Here is a 25892-nt window from a genome sequence, read left to right on the forward strand (position 1 = left end):
GGAAGTAATGGGATCTTGCACAACTTTGATATTAGATTAAAAAATTGAGTACTTTCTATAACATGGATGAACCTATCTTCTAAGGTTGGACTGAAACCGCTGAGGCAAAGTGGCTATGGAGGTGTACAAGTGTAACAGAATAAATTTACAAAGTAGTTGCCTGATTAGTGTGATATTTACAAAATCAGAGCCAAAAAAATGATTTCCCAATGTTACAATAGGCTGAGATTAAAGCATATTATAAACCCTAATATCATGACTATTATCTGGATCCAATTCAAACTTGCAGCACCTATCAATCTGAAATTCTAAATCAGCTAATTAGACCAAAACTTGCCCCAGATATGTTGCCAGAACTCCAGTGAAGTCTAATGTTACAAGACCCTCCAACTTTTATCCCACAATTTAATCATCAAACCTGCCATAAACTTCTTTTCTCCGTCCTTGCACGATTCTCCAATTGAAGATATCAGGACTCATAAATGGAGAAGGCACAGGCAATGTGCAAAATTGTGCGTACCAATTCATCGATATTGAACAAAGTTACAAATGAGAGCCGTGTACAATCCTCATCACGACGTTGAACCGGTAATTGCAGTTATTTCACTGCCCTCTCTCAATCCTTGAAGGCACATATGTAATGTCCTCTGGACACTATCTGCTACAATTCTCAACCTTCCTTGGCTAACATCTCCGGTTGAACTTCCACTCACCTCAACAGTTCGAGCCACCCTCTGTTTACATTTTTCCCAGTCATCAATGCGTAACCAGCATGCTCGGCCCCCATGGCTTCCTTCCATACCAAGAAAAGAGACAACAGGGCTTTCACCAAAGGAATATCTCAACTTAACTGAGACACAATAGGGCAACCAGGCAGCGCCACCTGCTGCATTCATGTGAGGTATATGAGCAGGATCGAGTACAACTGTCAGGGCGAAATCAACAGAGTTGTGTTGCCTATCATAATGGATATTGCTTTTGGATGTGGATCTTTCAGAGTTTTCATCTATACTCAACCCAGAATGATTCTCAAGACACAATTCAATGCGGGGTTTTTGGGCCGGAGCAATATCTCCACCCTGAGCCTGAGCCACTCCCTTTTTCCATGCTATCAATTTCAAAAATTCCCTTAAAACTGATATTGGCAAGGTGAGGAGAGTAATGAAGGATGCAACACGAGAAGCATCATACGGCTCTGATGCAACACGACGGCTAAAATAATCACATATTTCACCAATTTCTGACTGTGTCAATTCCTCTTGTGCTGTAGTGGAGTTTTGCTGCTGCTGTTGTTGCTGTTGATGATGGAAACGCTTCACACTAAGCACTTGGAGAAGCAGTTGGACTCTATGAACGCTTACAGCAAATACATATCCCCTACATAAAATATGTAATGGGATGAAATGAATGACTCAAAATGTAGACTAAACAGACCGGCTTTGAAATTATTGGAAATTCAAAATTAAGTCATGCCCCAATGTTCAATGGTTCAACTCCCTCGTATTCACGTTGTAACATACAACACAAGTTGCAAATTCCTTCAGAAAGTGGCATAAAAACAAAGTTCTGTGGCACAACACATGTTGAAAGTAATGAACATGTCTTCATCATTGCATCTTTAGCAGAAAGTCTGGGAGAAATTCAGAATTTCTCGGGTTTTTGTGCAAAAGTAAAGAAGAATCGAATCAGCTTTTTGGAGGACAGTTCAAAAGAAAAGCAAAATTGCTATGGATAAATAAGATTAAGGCCACCGTTTTGGGGGAATTTGTTTGAAAAGAAATTATGTTTAAAAAACCTTTGAAGAAATATAGAAGAAAATGTGAAAAATGATTGGTGGGAGAAAATAGTTGTTGACAATGAAATCTTGCTTCTTCTACATGGAAGGATTTTGTTTGTTTGTTTCTTTTTTTTTTTTTTTTTTTTTTTTTTTTTTGGTGGTTGTTTTTGTATTAATAGAAAAACGATTTCATTGATATATGAAATTTACAAAAGTGGGGGAAAACTGAATTACAAGAGACCTTCCACATGGACAGATTTGAAGAGTGGAGGGTCGAATTTCTCTAATAAAAGCCAACTTCCATCGTCTCCTTTCCATCATCAAGTTGGCACCCACAAGTGTGGGTTTCAACAAAAGACTCTGTGTCCCAAAAGGAATTTTCCCCTACACGTTTTGTTGTGGATGGCTAAATCCAACACGTAGAAAATCACATGTACCAAAAAAAAAAAAAACACACACACAACACAACATCTAGTTTTGTGATGTCAATGGCAAAAAGGGGGAAAATGAGATTTCCATGTCATAATTCACAGCTTGTTTCAAATATATACCACTAATAATGAAGTCAAATAAGAAATATAAACAGATGATGCAAGTGAATAAGATTGGTAACTTTCCTCACAACAATAGCAAAACCAAACAAATAAGATTAAAAACTGTAACACACTTACCCCACAAAGAAACGTAAGGCAGGCTGCTCAGGATCCAAATTCAGCAATGCACCTTCGTTGTCCCTCAAAATTGAACCTAGGATCTCTTTCAGAAGATCTGGAAGCTGAGCAAACAGCCAAAGAACTCCAAGGTATTTGAGAATACCTCTCAAAACTTTCTTAAGAGCAAGAAGAGGAACCCAACCTCCTCCATACCCCCCATCATCCCCAAGTCCAATAATAGCTGTATTCAGTTCACCTCTCACGTGTGCAGGGACACCTGTTCCTGGTGATCTCCGTAATGGCAATCCTGAGCCCACAGAAGCCAAATTTGAAGATCCAGACAGAGCACTTCCCACACGATTTATATTAGCCACCTGATTTCCTGCCCTAGTCAATGCAGGAGAACCAGGAAGACTAAGTCTATTTCCATTTGCAGCAGTCATCTGTGAACTTGAATTTGGATTCTGATTGTTTGGAGCTGACAATCCAACAGTTTGTTGAACACCTGGGAAGTTTGGCTCTACACCATTTAATTCTTGGGCAACATGCTCCATAATAAATGGCCGGAACTGTGGGCATGGTAATGACCCTCCAACTGAAGGGTTGACCTTGGCAGGCGTTGCTGGTTGCAACCATACCTGATCTCCTGCAAAGCAGCGCATATCAACTGCAAATTGTTTTCGATATATTATTCTTATCCAATACGGACCACGCAACACAACAGAAACATCTATTGGCAACAAGGAACTAGGAGCAATGCCAGGCCCACCACGGCCAGCAGCAGCAGCTAACATTGCAGCCCCATGAAGGCTATGATTTGCAAGAGGGCCAGAAACATTTGCAGAAACAGCGTTACCAACTGGGCCATTGGTAATTTGGCCAGTGTTCGTGGCTGAACTGCTAGGTAAAACACCCTGGGTAGGTGTGTATCCTCCATGTTTTGGAAGGGAAGAAAGAGCTGCAGCTATGCCAGGAAGTGTCGAAACAGGACCAGCTCGAGCAGGTCGGGTTGCTGCTGCAAGAGCATGTAGTGGTCCAGCAGTGAGACGAATGCAATCCAAAAGTGATGCAACTTCAGCTCCATTTATAAAATCTTCTAAAAACTGTACACAGCAGAAAATATAAGCACATAAACATATTTATGAAAACAGAATATATCTAAGCAAAACTTTGAAATCATGTCCTAATGACTTGAGAAAACATGGCCACGGCACATATCATCAGTATTCGAATGTATGATGGATTTAAATCTTTTGGAGCATTATGAAAATGAAAATTAATTTGTGATTTTATTATTTTTTAATTTTTGATTTTTTGACTTTTTATTTTGCCTAAAGATGGGAAGTAAACTCCATCTATTTGAATGATCGGTCTCAGCTAGGGAGGAAGAACAGGTAATAGACATAAAACCATCCATTCGGGTTCTATATTTATTCGAATAAAATGCTTAGCTAATTCCATACGTCTAACCAAAAAATCTTTTCTTCTTCCAACTTTTCGATCTTCCCATTCATTACCCGCAAGTCCTTCGCCTAAACTTTGAACTCATGTCCTAGTGATTTGAGAAAACATGGCCAAGGCACATATCATCAGTATTCAAATTCATGATGGATTTAAATCTGTTGGAGCATTTTGAAAATGAAAATTCTTTAAATTTTGTGATTTTTTTTTTTTAAATTTTGATTTTTCGATTTTTTATTTTGCCTGGGAAGCAATACATTGTTTCCCATCTTTAGGCAAAAATAATAATAATAAATAAATAGACGAAGAAGAAGAAAATAAATAAAAAGGAAAAAAATTATAATACTCTCGTTATCCACAGCCAGAAACAAAATACTAATTAAAACAGAAACAATCAAGGAAATTTAAAACTAGATTAGTAGGAAACTTTATTAATATCTTCTTAGATGGCCAAATGTTTGAGGAATGCTTTTCATTTGTTTTGTAAACAATGAACGACATCCTAAACGGAGAATGAAAAAAAATTACACTATGATAAAATAAATAACAATAAGGGGCATTAAACAAACCTTTGTATGAGGCCAAAGTTGATCAGGTGAAACGTGCATAGTGCAACCCTCTTTACCTGATTCCCACTCTACGACAAATCGTGCCAGCACGCCAGAACCAAAACTAAACCACAAGCTCATCAACCCAACTGCCTCAATTCTAAATGCCCTCCTCATCTGTTCAGATAACTTATCCACAGTGTCGGGTGCACCTTTCATAACTAGTGTCTTTACATCTGAGGTCATACTACTTTCTTCTAGCCTCTCATCTGTTCCAACCCCAAGCAGTTTACGCATCCCAATGGCAAACATTCTTGCATTGGAAAGCCTTCGTATATCTGCCACTAGCTTGTCTATGCTATCTGCCTCTACTGATTGATAACTGAGAACAACACCTTCGGGATCGTAACGAATGTGAGAGTCTTTGTCGGATGTATTTGCTATTCGAACATCAGGACCCCATGGAGCCGTACAGCTTTTCTTCTGAAGCTCCCACAAATCTCTGAAGTGCTGATCATGTATCTTGACATCCCAACACATGGTTCCAGGCCTTCCAAGTCTCAAGCATATGTGTTGCCATGAATCATCTCTGGCAAATGGAAGTCGAAACCATATATTTGTTGATGCATTTCTTAAACCAACTTCTTCAACATATGGAATATCCAGTGCATCCATCTGGCTAGTAAGCCTGGCATGTTTGATACATAGTGAACAGTGCCTGATTACATGAAGCAGAGCAGAGACATATGTACTCGAAGGTGCACTGCCTTTGTTAGCTTCAGCAATAAGGTTACCATAACTGTATTCAGTTTTGGAAACCATTTCTTTTGAAATAAGCAACTGTGATGAGTGTTTGCTAAATCTAGGTGATTCTGAAACCTTCCTTCTCTTAGAAACTCCATTATATGCATCAATACCTTTAAGTGAAGGAATTAAGTTCAGCATATCTGAAGCAGTACGCTTCCGAGAACTATCATTTTTTAAACCACTTTCATAGAAGGGACTAGAGCAAGAATCTTGATTCTGGGCTGAAAAATTACATCTCTCAAGTTAGTGAAAGTAAAACATCTATCCCTTTTTTTTATAAGTTCAGTGCTTCAATTGTTAAATTACACGCAGTCAACCAATAACATAGAAACTTAGAGTAAGTATCTTACATACGGGAGTTGAAACAGACGAGCAAGATCCAGAAGGCCTTAAAGACCCTGTTGGAGCTGCAGTTGGTGAACTTCTGGATCCATTAGGTTTTATACTTGCAGAAATTCGAGAGCCACCATGTTGAGATGGAGACAATAGCCGGGAAGACCTATTTGCATACACCCCATCCTTTGACGTATCATTCGGCATACTTATATGATCATCATCCAATGCAGTATAAGAACCAACCTCAGCAGGATTTGGGTATCTAAGGGAAGTTAAATCCTGTTCAGATTTTGAATTTGAAAGTCGTCTTGTAGTAGCACCCCTAACAGGACCAGAAGAAATAGAACCCAGGGATGTGGAATGCACTGGACCCTTTGAATTGCTAGTTGAATACAAGGAACCATTGCTGTGGGAAGGGATATTTGAAAGTTTTGCAACATTATTACCCTGGGATGGCTGCATACTCACTTCCCACTTGGGAGAAGGAACTCCCTTCACATTATGAATATTAGAGAGAGAACTATAATGAGGTGCAGATGAATTGAAAGATTGAGACAGATTTGAAACAGAAAAAGCAGGTACAGGGGGAGGCCCCTTCTCCAACTCAAACACTTCATCAACAACAGATGAGAAACTGGACGGAATATATCCAGCAATCTGCAGAGCACCATCAATGCTAACATCAGGAAGAAGACCATTTTCGGAAGTTTGATTACTGACAGAACTTGGCAGAGAGGGAAATAGCCTTTCCCAGTCAAGCAGACTTAAGTTCAGCTCATCTTCAAGTATCTGAGCCTGATCAATGTCAATTTTCTTCATGCGTATCACATTGTTTAGATCACTGAGACGATGGGCTTTACCAGAAGAATCTGGTTTTGTCTCCAGCAATTTAAACTGGGGTTTGAAATCCTTGTCAAGCTGCATTAACAAGAAGTATGAATTCCCACAATCTGGAAATCCCATCAGCAACATGGTTGAACCATTTGAAATGTTCTTTGGCAATCGAACCGCAGAAAACCCATTTTCATATACCTGCAAACATTTAGTATTAGATTTTTATTTAATATAAAACCCATGTTTGATATACAATTAGAATAAACAAAGAATAGCAATCACAATGTATCACGTCATTTCCTTCTTTACAAAAATATAAGATACGCAACCATACCTCAAGGCCCAAAAACCTACTAATAGATGCAAACAAATGCAGAATACTTCGGCTTCTCAATCTTATAAAAACATCAGCTGCATTCATACTTCCTTGATTTAAAGCTTCTTCATACTCTGTCAGTGATGCGGTTGCAAGTTTATTGTGTGAAGACTGGAGAAGAAAACGACCATTCCTACAAACAAAATCATAGGTATGAGACAAAGAAGCTCAAATATATCTATGATAAAATAAATCAACTGAAACATTTTTTGGACTATTATGTTTTTATGATGATCACTTGCATTTCCCACTTTGCAACATTTAATTGACATTTATAATTTTTCTCTCGAAAATTAGTTAGCACTCGAACTTAGGTTTCATTCCCATAAATAATATGGTACTATTCATTTAATGTTAATCAAATTCTCAAACAATGTCAACAACCAATTAATAAAATGAAACAAATTTATAAAATCATAACCGTATTCATAGAAAAGAAGTTCTATAAAGAAACCAAAAAAAAAAAAAAAAAAAAAATCTCTTTCACTACTTTAACTATATTGATTGTCATAACCATCAACATAGAAAGAATGTTAAATAAAATATGAAATCATAGTTGTATAATCCTTAAATTGTATAGATTAAAAATGATATGAAAATACAATTGACATCTTCACATTGAATAACCCCAATTGTCAAACAAATTTCCATTTACCATCAGTTCTACCCGTTCCATTGTAAATCTACATCTATCCTCAATCCATGCAACTTTTATTTAGCACTGAGATATGTTGAATGTAGCATGAATTCTTTTTTTTTTTTTTTTTTTTAAAGCACTGTAGCATTAATTCCATTAAAAACAAACAATAAAATTTAAGGAAATGCAATTCATAAAAATAATTATAAAGAGAATTTTTAGAATTTGTCAAAAATATAAGCACGGATACATGGGAAATAACTCTAATTGATGGAAAAGTTCAAATTCTAGCATTTTGTACCTTCTTGTTTTTTATTTTAAAGAAGGATAAATTGTATAGATTTAATTTTAAATTTCACAGTTAATATTTATCAAATGATCATATGGATCATTAGTTAAGTTTGCTTTACCATACTCAATTTACTTGAAGTTGGCTTGACGTGAAGTTTTAGTCATAAATAATTGAAAACCCATCCGACAGCAAATATAGTGTAGTAACCATTCTTTTTCCAAATAGTGTAGTAACTATTCTTTTTCCTAATATCATCTCAAGAACGGTACCTTGTATTTATTCCAAGGGTGAAAAATGATGAGCCATAAGCACGCACCCGCAATATTTCTTCTCCCTCATATGCAGTGGGGTCATGAACTTTATTCTTCTGCAAAGAATAGTAGACGTTATAACAAAAGTAAAGAAAATGGAACTCTAGTTAGTGTCATTGTATGTTACTAATGTGGCAAAAATAAATGAATAACAACGTCCTACCTCGACGGGAAAGAGAATAAAGAATGGAAAGCATACCCACTCCCCTAATTGCAAATAACCATGATTTGCAGATACCCAAACCATTCACTTGCAAAATAACAGAATAAAATAAAGGATCCGGAAATTATAGGGGACAAAATGATACCACAAAATGAAAGTCTCATGAAGCAATTTATTTTGCCAACAATCAAGAAATCATGTTTCTCTGGAGACTATGCTTCAATGAAAGATGGGAAGGAAAAAGAAAACCATACAAAAATTCTGACAATGGTAAAAAAACGGGAACCAGAAACATAAACTCCTATACACAACCGAATGCAAACCCTTCACCATTTCTTCCTCAAACCTGTAAATTTTCACTTTAACAAATTAAATTTTTCATCGAATGATCACTAGTCCTGAGCCCAAAAGCCACAAAGATACAAAATAGTAAATACCATCCCATACAGATGGTTGGGATGTGGGATGGGAGTAGTATTCAAAACAAATGACCCTTCATGTATAAATCAGTGGGGGAAGAGAGTAGTAACTAGACTAGACAGATCATCAACTTTATTTTTCAATATTTCCTGCCCTAGCCACAGTAAATTTTATGGGAGTATGAAGAAAATGAATCATCATAAACACACAACCTTTTTATGGTCAACATCAGGCTCGTCAACTTGGTGCTGAAGAACAACATCATCTGCCGTTCGACAAATTTGAATATTTTTCTTCAATTCTTTTTGAATTTCAAGAAGCCGCGTATATTTGTTACAACATATAGCTCTCAACAGCAACTTTTCAACATCAATGCAACTTTGATCAAGAGAAAATTCTGCTTCCTTGTTGGTTAACGGATCTATGACGAATGTACTGTGGATACACTTTATCTGCATATCTGGTCCAGGTTCAATTTTTATGAAAGGACATGATCCTGGATCAGAACTGCCAGTGTTTTTATCAAAATCCAACCAATACATGATTTTCAACCCTGGGGTTCGAAGACCAGATAAGTCCGATTCTCCATCATGGTTCAATTGTGTGGAACCACCAGTAATACCATCAGATATGACATCAAACCGAATAGCATCTCTCCATCTTCCTTGTCTAAGAGAATGTACTTGCTTTAAGACAGTGTCCATAACAAGCGAGATGCAAAGTTCATGCAAAATTGAATATAATGTAGTGAATGGATGTTCAGCTGCAGCCATTCTGCGTTCCAAATCATCTCCAAGAGCATGACGGTGCACTTCTTCCAGTTTCACAGGTCCCCTTCTCTCTCCAACTAGCAGCTCCAAATGCAGTATTCTCCACAAGGATAAGTGTCCTCTGTAGCCAAGAGTAACTAAAACCTTAAATTCCCCATCTACACGAAGCAGTGCTGTACCATCAGTGACCTTTACTTCGGAAATTTCTTTCGGAAGCGAAACTTCCAGTAACTTAGACCGTACTAATATCTCCAACTTTTTTAATGCATTCTTTTGTTGGTCTTCGGTCAGTGTTCCCTGAATACTGATATCTTCTACACATTTAGGCAGACGCTCATAGGTTCCCGTAAGAAGAATTTCAGTAGCAGATGGAACATCATAAATAGGTGCACGAGCTTGCTGTAGCCCCTCATGCATGAAGAATAAAGAATCTGCAGCTTGTGTAAAACAAGAATCATGACTCGACAAAGTCGATGCAAGTTGTTGACAGTATTGAATCAAAGGAACCTGCAAGCCAGGAGGTAGAGAGTAAAACAAGAGAAAATATGATTTAAGAATGACGAGAAATGCATCCATTATCCATATTATCAACATTGAAATTTAACATACAATTGATCAAGGTGAAAAAGGGAAATATCAAAATGTAAAAGGCCAAGAGGATCAACCCATGTCGACGTTATACATACAATTCTTTAGGGAACATAACTGCTCCACCTCACAACGGTGTAAATTGATCTTTTCTTTATCTTTTTGTAAGAACCACCTTATTAAGAAGAAGGAAGAAATAAAAGCATGACCATACAAAACGTAAGGGCCAAATATCTGGAGCTAATCCCAAGTAAACACCCCTAATATGCAATATCAATAAAAATAAAAACGAGGAAACCCTTAAAAACTGGACACAGTAGCCCTTGGGAAGGGGCTCAGTTGAACAGAAAAAAATACTACCACTATCCAGGATCCTCTTGTTTCTCCCAAGTCAAGTCAAATACAAATACTACTACATGTGTGCGTGTGCACGTGCACACGTGTGTATAAAGTGAGAGGAAAGGTTATGTGAAATAACACAACATTTTCCAGAAAATGTTCAATGAATTCCATTTAACTGGGAAGCTGAATGCTTGTATCAATGAGAATTTCATTTGCCTCGTTCCTAAGAAAGAGGAGTCTTTGTCGGTCAAAGACTTTAGACCAATAAGTCTCACTGCATCTTCTTACAAAACAATCACTAAAATACTTGCTGAAAGATTAGAAAGAGTCATGCCATCCTTAATTGCAGATACCCAAAGTGCCTGTATAGGAGGAAGACCTTAGACCCAATGCTAATTGCCGAAGAAGCAGTCGGGGATTATCATGCAGAGAAACAGAAGGGTTGGATTCTGAAACTAGACATGGAAAAGGCCTTTGACCATGTAGAGAGGAACCCACCAAGGTGATCCTTTATCAACCTTCTAATTTCTCATAATTAGTAAAGTCTTAAGTACCCTTATTTCACAAATTCATGAGAATGGATTGTTTGAAGGATTCTTGATAGGAAAAGAAAAGGATCATCTTTCGATATTACAATTAGCGGATGGTACACTCTTATTTTGCAAGCATGACCAATCTATGTTGGATAATCTTACAAAAACAATCAGCTTTTTTTAATGGTGTTCGGGCAGAAAGTGAACTGGGAGAAGTGGGCATTGTATGGGGTAAACATTGATGAAAACACTCTGCCATCAACAGCTTCTCGAATTAATTGCAAGGCTGGAACTTTGCCTTTCGCATACTTGGGGCTGCCACTAGGTGGTTACCCAAAAAAACACTCTTTTTGGCAACCAATACTAGACAAGGTGCACCTGAAACTTGACAGATGGAAGAGATACAATCTGTCCAGAGGAGGCCAGTTAACCCTTTGCAATGCAGTTTTGGCAAATCTTCCCACACACTACATGTCCATTTTTCAAATGCCAAATACAGCAGCAGCAAAATTAGAAAGGATAATGAGTAATTTCTTCTGGGAAAGACAGAAAGGTTCTAAGATGAACCACCTTGTGAGATGGGAGGTAGCCGCAAAAGCTCTGCAAGGAGGGATAGGAATCGCAGTCTGAAAAATAGAAACTTAGCCTTGTTATTCAAATGTAGCTGGAGGTTTTTGAAAGAACCTATGCATTTTGGTGTAAAATTGTGAAGAGCATACATGGAGTTGATCCACATCAGTGGCACACTTCTAGGAAGCTTGATATGAGTTTACGCAGCCCATGGATTAATATTTCAAGATTTGGAGTCGTTTTGAATCTCTTGCAGTCTTCAAGATAGGGACCGGAAAAAACATCTACTTTTGGCTTGACCCATGGTGCTCAGACCAGCCTTTTAAGCTGACCTTCTCTCATCTTTTCCGAATTGCTTCTGCACCAAATGGCAGCATCAATGACCATTGGGATTCGGTGACGACTTCATGGAACTTATTGCATAGAAGACAACTAAAAGATGAGGAAATATCAGAATGCCAGTAGCTGCTATGGAATTTAGAAGGCCAATGACTCTTTATCCCCCAATTTAAGGCGTTGGTCCTTGGAATCCTCTAGTAAGTTCACAGTTAAGTCTTTATCAAGATATTTGAATGCATCATCTCCACTTGATAAAGAAATCTTCCAAGCCCCGTGGAAATCCAAGAGTCCAAAAAGAATTAACATTCTTATTTGGATTATGATGTTCGGCTCCCTCAACTGTTCATCCACAATGCAACACAAGTTTCAAGCTCATTATTGATCTCCATCTATTTGTTCTTTTTGCTTAGCCAATGGTGAAGACTTGCACCATCTGTTTTTTGAATGCCCCTTCTCTAGTAAATGTTGGTGGAAGTTGCTCTTCGCATACTTTAATGCACTTTAGGTTTTTGGGCCTTCATTCCGAGATAATGTTTCCTAGTGTTGAGAGGTCCTTCACTATCACCTAAAGCTCAAATATTATGGTCGCAATCAAGGCCTTATTGTCAAAAATTTAGTTTGAACGCGACCCACGGGCAGTGTTTTCGAGGCGACCCGCGCCTAAGGCGAGAGGTGAGGCGACCTTGAGCCATTGCACCTTGAAGAGAAATAGGGCGAGCACCTTCAACCATGCGCTCGCCTGGTTGCCTTTTGTCGCCTTGTTGCGCCTTCATCATACATGAAGGTGAGCGCCTGTCTTCCTTTCTCTTCATTTTTTCATTCAAATTTTTTGTAACAAGTGAGAAATGAAAAATCACGAGAAGAAGATTGATTATTGTCGAAAATCAGCTTGTAACCCTAGGGGTAGTTTAGTAATTGTTTGTACCCTAGGGCTTCCCCTAGTCTATTTATTTGGCCTATTCTCTTGTATTTTTGTGTATCAGAATTAATAATAAAAATCAGTCTCTATCGTGGTTTTTTCTCCCTGATCTAGGGTTTTCCACGTAAATCTTGGATTCTTTTCTTCCTCTTTTTTCAACATGGTATCAGAGCATGGCGACGAAACCCTAGCCATCATGGATGAAAATAGACCAAATTCTCCATCAGCAACCTTCATTGGAACTAGTCGGGAAGCCGATATCACCAAAGCCGTTCGGGAAGCCGTGGAACAATACCTCCAAGCCGCACTGCCCAAAATAATTAAATTTGTTTCAGACCCAAACCCTAATCGGCCAAGTTCCAGCCGTTCTTCCCCAGCCGAACAGCAGACAGCCCAGTCGCTCGATCCATTCCAGCCACTCGATCCCGGTGTTCTCTAGCCGTTCGACAGATCGCAACCACTCGAGCCGTTCAACAGATCGCAGCCGCTCGAAGTGGTCCTTCCTCAGCCGCTCGGTCCCCCACCGACCAGATCGCAGTGCTTCCAGCCTCACCTCAACCCCAGCCGCACCTCTTCATCGGTCGACCCTGCCGGTGCGACGAGCCAGCCGGAGCAGATCTTGCCGATCGCAACTTCTTATCAGCGGTCAGATTCGACGTGTTTCCGGACAGCAATTGTGGTCCAACCATTCCAGGAGAAGCCAGTAAGTCCTTATGCGTCGGTCTTCTGCCCAAGAGGGTCGATGGCACCAGCGGTCGGATTTGCAGATTAGCCTTGCCGGGGGTCTACAAGTGATCTCCAACGGCGTTTTGCCCATCTACAACAGCAGATTGCAGATTTCGGGACGGTTCTTGGGACAAACTCTCAACCTGATTTTTCGGCCAACATACCAGTTTACCCTAAAAACCCGATAAATTCTTTCCCTATTTTACCCACTACAAATATCTTGTCTTGATCTATGGGAAATACTGCAGGGTTTATTACTGGAGAGAAATTGAATGCCCAAAACTACTTTTCCTAGTCTCAATCCATCAGAATGGCCTTGGAAGGACGTCATAAGTTTGGATACTTGACTGGAGAGATACCTAAGCCCGTTCAAGGAGACCCTCAGGAGCAGATCTGGAAAGGAGAAGACTCGTTGTTGAGATCCGTTTTGATTAATAGTATGGAACCCCAGATTGGCAGACCGTTACTCTATGCTGCAACTGCCAAGGATATTTGGGATGTTGTTCAACATCTTTATTCACAAAGGCAGAATGCATCCCGGCTCTATACGTTACGAAAACAGGCACATGTATGTAAGCAAGGCACTATGGACGTAACGTCCTATTTTAATAAAATGACTCTTTTGTGGCAGGAGATGGATCTTTGTAGGGAGACAATCTGGAAATGTGCTCATGACGGAGCACAGTACACAAAAATTGAAGAAGCAGATCGTGTCTATGACTTCCTGGCCGGTCTAAATTCGAAGTTTGATGCCGTTCGGAGTCGGATTCTGGAGCAACGCCCTACTCCCTCTCTCATAGAAGTATGCTCAGAAATACGTCTGGAGGAAGATAGATCAACTGCAATGAATAACCCTATCATTACCTCTACTGATGCTGCAGCTTTTGCTACTAAGACCTCCAATACTAACGGCGATAAAAGACCTACTCCTGTCTGTGAGCATTGTAAAAAGTCGTGGCATGCAAAGGACCAGTGTTGGAAGCTGCACGGACGACCCCCAAACTGTAAACGTCGTCAGTCACATGACAAATCAACATCTGGACGTGCCCTTGTGAGTGACTCGGTAAATGAGAATCCTCAGTAATCCTCAACAGATAGTATGACCAGCCTAAGTACAATTGGAGTCAGTGCCATCGCCCAGTCAGGTAATATACAGTCTGTTGGTCTTATTAGTATTAATGGGAAAAAACCTTGGATTGTTGACTCAGGGGCGACAGATCATCTTACTGGTACCTTTGATCAGTTCCTCTCATATTGTCTAAGTGCCAGTAATGAACAAATTAGGATTGTAGATGGGTCGTTCGCATCTGTTGCAGGAAAAGGACATTTATCTCCATTTAAGGGTTTGGTTTTGCGAGATGTTTTGCATGTTCCTAAAATTTCATATAATTTGTTATCCATCAGTAAGATTACAAAAGATCTAAATTATCAGGCAGTTTTTTCACCCGACTCTGTTCTATTTTAGGATCTGAGCTCGGGGACGATGATTGGCACTGTCCGGCACGATAGGGGACTCTACTTCCTGACTGATGATGCTTCCTCTAGGAATGATTATAGGACTAGCCTTGTCTCTTTAAAATTTTTCTAATTCTGAGAATGATTTTCTGTTATGGCATTACCGCTTAGGACATCCAAATTTTCAATACATGAAATTCTTATTTCCGCATTTATTTCGCAATGTTAATATGTTTTCTTTAAATTGTGACGTGTGTATTCGTGCCAAACAGAGTCGTGTCTCCTTCCATTCCCAACCCTATAAACCATCCAAATCCTTCACCTTAGTCCACAGTGATGTTTGGGATCCCTCACCAACCACTACCTCCACAGGGAAACGCTAGTTTGTCACCTTTATAGATGACCACACTCGGCTTACTTGGGTATTTCTTCTCACTGATAAATCCGAAGTGTTATCTGTATTCCAGCAATTCTATGCTACTGTGGAAACCCAGTTTAGTGCCAGGATTGGTATTTTGAGAAGTGACAATGGGCGGGAATTCTTTAACACTTCCTTCCAGGAATTCCTTGCATCCAAAGGGATTGTCCACCAAAGTTCGTGTNGAATTCTTTAACACTTCCTTCCAGGAATTCCTTGCATCCAAAGGGATTGTCCACCAAAGTTCGTGTGCCTACACTCCCCAGCAAAACGGGGTAGCCGAAAGAAAAAATCGTCATTTGGTGGAAATTGCCAGGTCCTTAATGCTATCCACATCACTCCCGTCTTACCTATGGGGTGATGTCATCCTTAATGATGCTCACTTAATCAACCGAATGTCTTCCCGAGTCCTCAACTTTCAAAATCCATTAGACTGTTTGAAAGAGTCCTACCCCACTACTCGTTTAATCTCCGATGTACCACTTCGAGTCTTTGGCTGTGTTGCTTTTGTTCACTCCCATGGTCCAAACCGCACGAAATTTACCCCCGTGCTCAAAAATGCGTGTTTGTTGGGTATCCACTTCATCAACGTGGGTATAAATGTTACCACCCATCCTCTCGCAAATATTTTGTTTCCATGGATATCACCTTCCTTGAGGATCAACCTTTCTTCCCTGTTAGCCATCTTCAGGGGGAGATATCTAGTGAAGAGCCTAATTGGTCCACTTATACAGTTCCCTTGGAGTCATCTCCCATTCCCGAACATGTCGGTCCTATCTTCCCTACCAATCAAGTCCCATGGATAACATACTATAGGAAGAATCTCAGGAAGGAAGTAACGTCACCTGTTGCACCTTCGACTCCGGTCCATGAGTCAAACCCGACATCAGGTACGTGTATTCCTGAAACTAATGAGATTGATACTTGTGCTTAGACTAACGAATGTAGAGAGGAAAAAGGAGAAAAGGGTGCTGAAAGCATCACTATAGCGGATGGGAAGACTACGAAAATAATGATTCGGACACAGCTCTAGAAAATGTGAGTGATACTAGAGATAATGGTGAAAAGGTGATGTCTGAAGATGAAACCCGAGCAGAGGAGATGAGTGATCACAGTTGAAATTCTGACATACTGAAGGAGCATGATGCTTCTCTTGATCTTCCAATAGCCCTGAGGAAAGGTATTTGGTCATGTACAAAGTACCCTATGCATAGTTACATGACCTACAGTAACTTGTCACCTGAATTTAGGGCGTTTACCACCAGTTTAGATACAGGGGTGATACCGAGTAACATACAGGAAGCAATGAAAACTGAAATTTGGAAGGCTGTTGTTATGGAGGAGATGAGGGTTCTTGAGAAAAATGGAACATGGGACCAGGTGATCCTACCCAAAGGGCACAAAACAGTTGGATGCAAATGGGTTTTCACTATAAAGTACAAGTCAGACAGGACTGTTGATCAGTACAAGGCCAGGCTAGTTGCCAAAGGGTTTACCCAAACCTTTGGGGTAGATTACTCCGAGACATTCTCTCCCGTAGCTAAACTTAATACTATTCGAGTTTTGCTATCAGTTGCAGCTAACAGAGATTGGCCTTTGCATCAACTGGATGTAAAGAATGCCTTTCTCAATGGAGAACTTGAGGAGGAAGTCTACATGAATCCTCCCCCGGATTTGGAGATCAGTTCAAACAGCGAGTCTGCAGACTGAGAAAGTCGCGATATGGGTTGAAACAATCTCCGAGAGCCTGGTTTGACAGATTTGCCACCTTTGTCAAAAGACAAGGGTATAACCAAGGGCAGTCAGACCACACACTATTTACAAAAAGGTCAACTTCAGGGAAGGTTTCCATTCTCATTGTGTATGTTGACGATATTGTGCTCTCCGGTGATGATAATGATGAAATTGTGAAACTCAAAGCAAAGATGGCCAAAGAGTTTGAAATTAAAGACCTTGGGAAGTTAAGATACTTTCTCGGAATGGAAGTAGCCCGGTCAAGGGACGGGATCTCAGTGTCCCAACGGAAATACACGATTGATCTTCTAACGGAAACAGGAATGACTGGGTGCAAACCTGCTGACACCCCAGTTGAATATAATTCAAAGCTCAGCAATACCAGTAACAGTGTCCCGATCAATAAAGAAAGGTATCAGCGGTTAGTTGGGAAATTGATATACTTATCTCATACGAGACCTGATATTTCCTATGCAGTGAGTGTTGTCAGTTAATTTATGCAGGCTCCTTATGAGGAACACATGACAGCCGTTGAACGCATCCTATGATATTTGAAAGGTACACCAGGTAAGGGGTTAATGTTCAAGAAGTCTGATAAACGCTGCATGGAAGCCTACACTGATTCTGGTTGGGCAGGGTCTATTGTTGATAGAAAATCAACATCTGGGTATTGCACATTTGTTTGGGGTAATCTAGTGACCTGGAGGAGCAAGAAACAGGGAGTTGTGGCCAGAAATAGTGCGGAAGCTGAGTATCGGGCCATGAGTTTAGGGATATGTGAAGAAATCTGGTTGATGAAAGTGTTGTCAGATCTTCATCAAGACAATGAGCTCCCAATGAAACTGTTTTGTGACAACAAGGCAACAATAAGTATTGCAAATAATCCTGTTCAGCATGACAAAACAAAACACGTTGAGATCGACCGGCACTTCATCAAGGAAAGACTTGACAACGAAAGTATACGCATCCCTTATGTTCCCTCAAATCAGCAAATTGCAGATGTGCTCACAAAAGGGGTTACTGAGATAAAATTTTGACTAATGTGTCAGCAAGTTGGGCCTTAATGATATTTACGCCCCAACTTGAGGGGGAGTGTCGAAAATCAGCTTGTTACCTTAGGGGTAGTTTAGTAATTATTTGTACCCTAAGGCTTCTCCTAGTCTATTTATTTGGCCTATTCTCTTGTATTATTGTGTATCAGAATTAATAATAAAAATCAGTCTCTATCGTGGTTTTTTCTCCCTGATCTAGGATTTTCCACGTAAATCTTGGGTTCTTTTCTTCCTCTTTTTTCAACAATTATATAAAGACTAGAAGAGTTAGATGATTAGAAAGATAAAAAAATGAAGAAGAAGAACAAGAAAGAAGATACAGAAGAGGAGAAGAAGTAAAAGTGGAAGAAAAGGTAGAAAAGTGAAAAATTACCATACAAGAAGAAAAATAGGATGTGTCAAGGAAGATAAAAGAAGAAAAAGAAGAAGAAAAGTCTAGTTATGAAAATGCACGCCTTCATTTTTCAATAAAGAGAGTTGGTTGCATGTTGCATGTAGTATATCTCCTCCATGAATGCCAGATGGCCATCTATTTCTCTCGTCCACTTTCCATGACTGCCAGATGGCGTTTAGTTCTCTTTTCTAATCAGTATCTTGCTAGTATCATTTTCCATTTAAGAAGAAAAGCCAACTACTAAACAAATAACATTATAAACATATTCAATTTAATTGCATAAACTCACTCTCATAGAACTATTTGTTTTCTAAATTACATATGCTTTTTTTTGTAATTATCACAAAAATTAATTTTTATTTAAATATAAAATAGCTTGATTGATATTTTTTGTATTTTGAAAATTAAATACTCTTATATTTTACCTATTATAGTTTTAGATAATATTTATTTATTATTTTATTAAGATGCACCTTGCTTAACTCGGGCTACGCCCTTTTATCGCCTCTCGCCTTGAGGCAATTGGGAGACTTGTCGCCTTAAGGTGCGCCTTGCGCTTTGAAAACACTACCCCCGGGTCTCTCACGACAAGTCGATTGAGTGGTCGGATCGCTTTGGTTCTACTCGACTCCTTGCTTCTTCTTGGGGTTCACAATCCAAACTTTTTGCTCATTATTCAATCCAAGACATATGTCTCAATTGGAATGTTTTCATTTCTCCAACTTAATTTACATTCACATTTTACTAATGTATTGCCATAGAACTCTATGATGTATTACCTTTTGTTCTCTGGATATATTTTGCATTCGAAATGATGAGTGCTAAGGTTGTGTCAACCGTTGAGATGGCCAGGTGCACCCACTGACCCTACTTTTAGTATGTCCTCTATGATCATTATGTCGCATTGTATTTTGAGCATTAGCCTCCTTCATTATATTAATGAAAAGTTACGTTTTCGTTTCAAAAAAAAAAAAAAAAAAAAAAAGAGAGATAACACAAGATAAATAAATAAGATCAATCTTCATGTCATTTGCACCAAAGATATCCCGTTGATGCAACACAACAATTACAACGAAGATTAAAATAATAGTCATCATTTATTATTTTATATCTTTTTATTTTTATTATTACTTTTATCCTTTCCCTACCCCAAGCCACCTTGGCTTTCTCCTCTTTGGAAGGTTAGCATCCCTAGAAAGCTAAAAGAATTTGTGTGACAAATTTTATATGGGATAGTCAACATTATGGATTGTGTTTACCGACACACTTCCTTTGTGTAATACCTAAAATGTTGCATTCTTTGTAGGCGTTAGGAAAGTGACCTCCATCACTTGTTATGGGGTTCTCAATTTGCTCGTTCACTTTGGAATCAAAGGATGAGTTCATTTGGCTTATGTTTAGATTAGAAAAGTCATGGTATGATGGAGGAGGTGCTTCTATGTTCGCCTTTTCTAGAGAAGGGCCAAGTTTTGTGCATGCTAGTTTCTCTAACATTATATGCATAATTTGGCTCAAAAGAAATAATCGAATTTTTAAAGAGGGTAAAGAGGTGGTGTAACGAGGTTCGAAAGGTGGTGATGTTTAAGGTTCCTTGCGGGCGCCCGTCACTAGGTTTTTTTGTGATTATAATCTCGGTATAGTGGTCAATTTTTCTATTTTCCCTCGTCTTTACCATCTTGCTCTCAATCCTAATGATAGTGTGTCAGATGTGTGGATTGCTGATTCGAATGCTTGGGATTTGCGTCTTCGTCGTCATCTTAATGATTTGGAGATTTCTGAATGGGCTACTTTATCTCATCTTTTGTGTTTTTTTTTTTTAATAAGAAACAATTTCATTGATGTGTGAAATTACAAAAGGGAAGGGGAAAGAAGCCCCGAGCCAAAGGAGTTACAAAAGACATTTCCAATTGGTCAAAAGAGAATCAAAACTATATGAATGGAATAGCTTCGACAATTTACACCAAGAGCGATGAAAATAACATGCTCTAAAAAAATTTGAATTGTTGAGCTTTGTCGTTGAAAAGACGGCTATTTCGTTCAATCCACACCGACCACAAGAAGACTCTTATGAGTTGCATCCAAAGGAGGCTCTTTCTCCCTTTAAAAGGATGTCCCTCAAGTAATAGAGATAGAAAATTGGTGACATCTGATGGAAAGACCACATTCCAATTAAAAGCATAGAGAAAGTGGTTCCAAAATCTGTTTAGAAAAGGGCAGAAAATGCAAAGGTGGCTTTGAGTCTCATTGTCGTTCTTGCAAAGTGTGCACCAACCGGAGGAAACCACCAAAAAGGACAATCAGCGTTGAAGCTTGTCATAAGTATGAACAGCCTTATGGAAAGCTCACACAAAAGAATTTAATCTTTTTAGGGTAAAGGTCAGACCATATAGATTTGGAAAGGCAAGCAAAAACATTAGTATTGATCTTGTGCTCGAGAGCAATCAAGGATTTGGTGGAGAAGATCCTAGATGATTCATGCTTCCCTAAACATTTGTCATTTGTTGAGGTTGGATATTGGTTAACACGCAATAAATCAGCCCATTCACATATTTCCAGCTCGTTGAGGTTCCTACGGAGGTTGAGGTCCCAACACCCCTCAACCTCTTTCCATGAATCGAATACCAAAGTCTCCTTAGCAAGGGCGAGAGCAAATAAGTTGGCAAAGGTCGTGTGCAAGGGGATGGGGCTCACCCAAGAATCGTACCAAAAAGAAACAAAACACCCATTGCCTAATGTCCACTGCAACATGTGGACCTTTGGCAGTGGACAACAAATGGGAACCAGCTTTGTTATCACATTTAGTAGAGCCAAATTTGGATGTGATGACCCTTCTCCACAGAGCACGTTTTTCCACCCTATATCTTCAAATCCCTTTGGCAAGGAGAGCTTCATTCCTCTGCTTAAGATTAGTAATCCCCAAACCGCCGTGACTGAGAGGAGAGAGAATTTTATCCCAACCAACAAGGATATCTCATCTTTTGTCATCAATCAGAATTCATCTTTCTCCTAATACTTGGTCCTGGCCTCTTGATTGCTCTTCGATTTTCATTGCTAAATCTCTCATAACGGATTCAGTGGGTATGGTCGATCCTCTTTTGAAGGATTTTTATTTTGTTATTCCAAAAGATCATTATCCAAAGAAAATTAAAATTTTCCTTTGAGAGCTGAGACTTGAAGCTATTAATATGGTTGATAGGTTACAACGACGAATGCATTATATGCATTAGAGATGTCCACGAGGCGGGACGAGGCCGGGGATGCCATTCCCCATCCCCGTCCCCGCTCCCCATTTCATTCCCCATCCCCGTGAAATTCCCCACGGGGATCGAGGCGGGGATTCCTCGTGGGAAATTGGCTGGGATCAGGTTCCCCGCGGGGAATTTTCCCCCGTTACCTTTTTTTTTGTAAAAAACCAATTAATTTAAATCACTAATGTGAACAAATTTTAATTAAATAATTAACTTTATCACTAAATTGTTTATTATGGTTAGTTTTACATGACAATTTGAATTTAAAGATAAATTACTAAAATTTTGGCCTAAAAAAACTAATTAATTTTTTTAGTAGAAAGAAATAAATATAAATCAAATTATTCACATATACAATCTAAATTTAAATAATTCAATTTAAACATTTTCATTATCTTTCTCAATAAATAATCAAATTTGAAATTTAAATGTAATATTTATATAATAATAATAATAGTATAACATTAGATAATTATACTAAATAAATATGTAGAAGCTAAGGGGCAGGGACAGGTAACAGGGCAGAGGCGGGGGCGGGGGTAGGGACGGGGAATGCGTTCCCCGTCCCCGTTTAGCTCGCGGGGAATTTTTTTTCCCCACTACCTCCCCCATTCCCGCCTAATGGGGGAATCCCCGTCCCCGTGGGGAAATTGGACATCTCTAATATGCATCTTTCCCCTTCTTGGTGCCCCATGTGTCGATAACATGTTGAACCTCTAGCTCACCTATTTTTTTATTGTTCTTTTGCAACTCGCTTCTAGCGTATTATTTTGGAGGCTTTTGGTCGGTACATGTCGTGTCCTAATTTCATTTATGATCTTGCTTCCTTTTTAGTGAGTCATCCTTTTGGTTATACTAAAAGGACAATTTGGTTCACTGTTTTGCGAGCTTTCTTTTGGCTGCTTTGGGGTGAGTACAATGTACGTCATTTCAAATATTCTTTTGATTGTTTTATGGATTTCGTTCTATCTTCAGCATTAATTGGGTGCAAATCCAAGTATCCTTTTACTCATTATAGCGTGTCTTATTTAATTTCCAATTGGAGAGCTTTCTTCTAATCACCTCTAGGTGTTGGGGTTTTCCCTTATTTCATCAATCAATGAAATGTTTCTTTTTCTAAAAAATGATCTCGGTTTGACGTTGTTGAATTATAGTTCTTTTGTTGTTAGTTCCAGGACTCCCATCTATTGGACTTTTTTTAATGCCCTTGTATATTCTTTCATTTTTTCCCCAATAAAAGCTCAGTTTCTTACCAAAAACAAAAAACAAAGCAAAACAAAAACAATCAAAGTCCACAACTTATAGGCATCAGTTCTTATTTTAGAAAAATCAGCATTGAACATAGGAAGTCAATAGTCAACATCTACTCTCGTCTGGACAGTTGTTTTTTCCTGGCATGTGAACTTTAGAATTATATGGTTTCTAAAGGGTGTAGAGATACTCCAGAACACTTCCAGATTTTTCCAGAAATGAGAAGTTCGAAGAGGCATCCAACTTAGGTTTGATCATTTTTGGATTCAACATTCCTCATTTTTTTCCAAAAAACGGATGGTTGGTGGAAATGGAGGATAAACTTCAGAAGAAATATCATGGAAAATGAAATTCAAGAATGGGCAATCTTTCCAGTTTGATTTCCAATATGAGGCATCTCAACGTTCACATTGCATTATTTGGAAGTTGGCTCAAGGGAGTCTAGAGGATTTTTCTTTTTCTTTTTCTTTTTTTTTCTTTTTTTCTTTTTTTTTTTTTTTTTTGGGGGGGTAGAAAATTTGTCTAGAGGTTCAAGCAGTGTGATCTCATTCTACTCGTTAAGTACTAGCTGTGGATGCCCTTGGGTTGATTGGTATTTTCGTATAGATTGTAAGCACAATGCAAATGATTCAACTTTCCCGTAGGCATTTTTTAAAGGTGGTAATTATAATCCTTTTGTTGTCTGTCAACTGGGGCTTTCTTGTAAACTCTTTAGCTAATTAGAGAAAGCCAATCTTCCTCTTTCTCCATGATCCTAGGTGAATGGAATGGTTTCTTATCAACTTAAATAAACCAATGTAAACAAACTAGCCAAAGCCCACTCATCTCGAATCTTGATATTGTTGGTTTGATCGCCACAGGCTACCCCAACAAGATAATTCCTCAAGGGCATCGAAAGCCTTCTGAGGATTATAAAAAGACTCCTCGTTAACCATGATGTCGCCCGCAGACGGTAGTTATATGAAGTGAACACCCTCCCTACTAACAACCTTCAAAATACCCTTTTTCCACCCCTCTATCGATCATTCTGCTTGGGCAACGAAGATAAACCATAACAGAGAAACGTGGTTCCTTTCCTAGACGGCACAGAGAAAAGCCTCCTCCTTGGCTCGAACCAAAAAAAAGATAGAGAAGATTGTGAATCTTGGAAAAGTTCAACACATACCTTCCACTCATACAGTTATACCTAACCCTGTCTTCATTCCCCAAAGCTTAATCAACATGATCATGAGCATTTCAAAGTCAATTTTAAGAAGAATAACCTCCTGAATGTGGTAAGTCTAATTCCCAACGACCTCACCTAGCATTACTACCTCCATGAGACACAAACAGCTAAAGAAGTACCCAGTCTTCCATATTCATGGCGAAGAAAAAATCACAGTATACTCAATTTCGAAGTAAGTCGCGAGCATAGAGAATTGGGAAGACAATAATTTAAAAATTCGAAGTAAAAGAAGACAGAGGGAAAGCAAGCAACCAACCTGTTGACACCACTTGGCAAGGGCATAAAGGCGGAGTATCCTCTGCTGGGTCTTGAAGACATACTTGAGGATATTAACCTTCTTATCGGAATCGGATTGGTCGGAGGATTTGGACTTGTCAACAAGTTCTTTGAGGGAGAGGAAAGAGTCCTCAGCAGCACGGGAAACCAGGGCAGAGAACTCGACCGTTTGTTGGCCTAGCTCGGCCGCCATGATTAGGGCAATTATGTGACCCAAGGAGGAAGTGGGAGATCTATAATGTGAAAATCATGGGAAGCTAGGGTTTCGGAGAAGGGAATTTGAGGAAGACGATGAGTTGGGAATACACAGTTTATCGGCAGAGAGAGAGAAAGGGGAAGAAAAAAAAAAGATTTCTCGTTCCAGATTGGTTTTCTATATATATTTTCTTTTTTCTTTTTATGATTTACGATTTTGGAGGCCGCCTCCTTTCAACTGGTGATTTATGTCCACGTGGCATTTCATTAGTCAACGTTTTGGTGGTTTCTAAGTTTTTTTTTAAAAAAAAACACATGCCTCCCGTCGTGGATAGTATAATTTTAATGTCAGTTGAATTATATTTATTTCGGAGTTTCTCTTTTATTTTACTCTTGATCGAGTTCTTATTTGTTTTTTAGTTTTGAAGTTAAGCTAATACGTTGGCTCTTTAAATTTGAAATCGATTTCTATTTGATTTTTAACCTTATAAGAATGATAAACTTTGGTCTCATGATTTAAAATTTGAGATTTTAATTTGTTTCAAAGTTTGATTTTAGTGTCTTAAGGGTCTTCAAGTAGAGTTGACTGGCTAAAATGATGATATGAATTTTTTTCACAGTCAAGAACCAATTAAAAAACTAATTTCAAATTTTATGGATCAATTAAAAATAAATTTAAATCTTAGAGACCAAATATGACACATTTGAAATTTCAATTATGAATGATTAAATAAAAACTAATTTCAATCTTAATGTGCAAAAGTATCAGCATTAAAATCCAGTGTCTTGAAAGTATCTTTTGAAACATTCTTTTGTTCTCAAGATTTAAAATGAGTTTTTGTTGAGTGTTTTAAGGTTTCAAAAATTACTATTTATGAATTTGATCTTTAATTGATCTCAAATTTTGAAGTTAGTTTCTCAATGCATGCATAGCCTCTAGAATTGACGGTTAGCTAGTTAACATAATGGAATACGACAAGGATTTTATATATACACATTAAATGTGTCACTTTTGAAATTTGAATGATGAAGTAGAAATTAATTTCAAATCTCATTGACTAAAAGTGTTAGCATTAAAAACTCAGAGACCAAATAAAAAATAAATTATAATTCCAAAAATCAAAAGTATATTTTATCCTCAATTTTTAACTCGAAAAATAAAATAATACATGTTTTTATATATGTGAGGTCATCTTGCTTGCAATTTGACTATATATAGTCTATGTTGGTCAACAAACTTAT

General features: G+C 38.6%; 1 protein-coding gene across 1 annotated transcript; it reads right to left on the reverse strand.

Annotated features, from left to right (window-relative positions):
- On the reverse strand, positions 1 to 24824 carry LOC120079935 (mediator of RNA polymerase II transcription subunit 14). The gene is made up of 8 exons (XM_039034398.1): positions 24436 to 24824; positions 8828 to 9892; positions 7991 to 8088; positions 6751 to 6925; positions 5597 to 6614; positions 4461 to 5467; positions 2449 to 3533; positions 1 to 1377 (listed from the first exon to the last, which is right to left on the reverse strand). Exons 1-8 carry the CDS (start codon positions 24646 to 24648, stop codon positions 573 to 575), a joined length of 5466 nt encoding a protein of 1821 aa, XP_038890326.1. The 5' UTR covers positions 24649 to 24824; the 3' UTR covers positions 1 to 572.
- Positions 24825 to 25892: the final 1068 nt, after the last annotated feature.

This window comes from Benincasa hispida, chromosome 6 (genome assembly GCF_009727055.1).
Source record: "Benincasa hispida cultivar B227 chromosome 6, ASM972705v1, whole genome shotgun sequence".
Classification (NCBI taxonomy): domain Eukaryota; kingdom Viridiplantae; phylum Streptophyta; class Magnoliopsida; order Cucurbitales; family Cucurbitaceae; genus Benincasa; species Benincasa hispida.

What these genes read in the sequence shown, in the direction of transcription:
- LOC120079935 (XM_039034398.1), bottom strand. Translation starts at nt 24,648, where the DNA reads ATGGCGGCCGAGCTAGGCCAACAAACGGTCGAGTTCTCTGCCCTGGTT. An exon ending in TTGCCAAGTGGTGTCAACAG is followed by an intron (nt 9,893 to 24,435) that starts GTTGGTTGCTTG and finishes CCTGGCTTGCAG; the next exon opens with GTTCCTTTGATTCAATACTG. An exon ending in GCCTTACGTTTCTTTGTGGG is followed by an intron (nt 1,378 to 2,448) that starts GTAAGTGTGTTA and finishes TATTTTATGTAG; the next exon opens with GGGATATGTATTTGCTGTAA.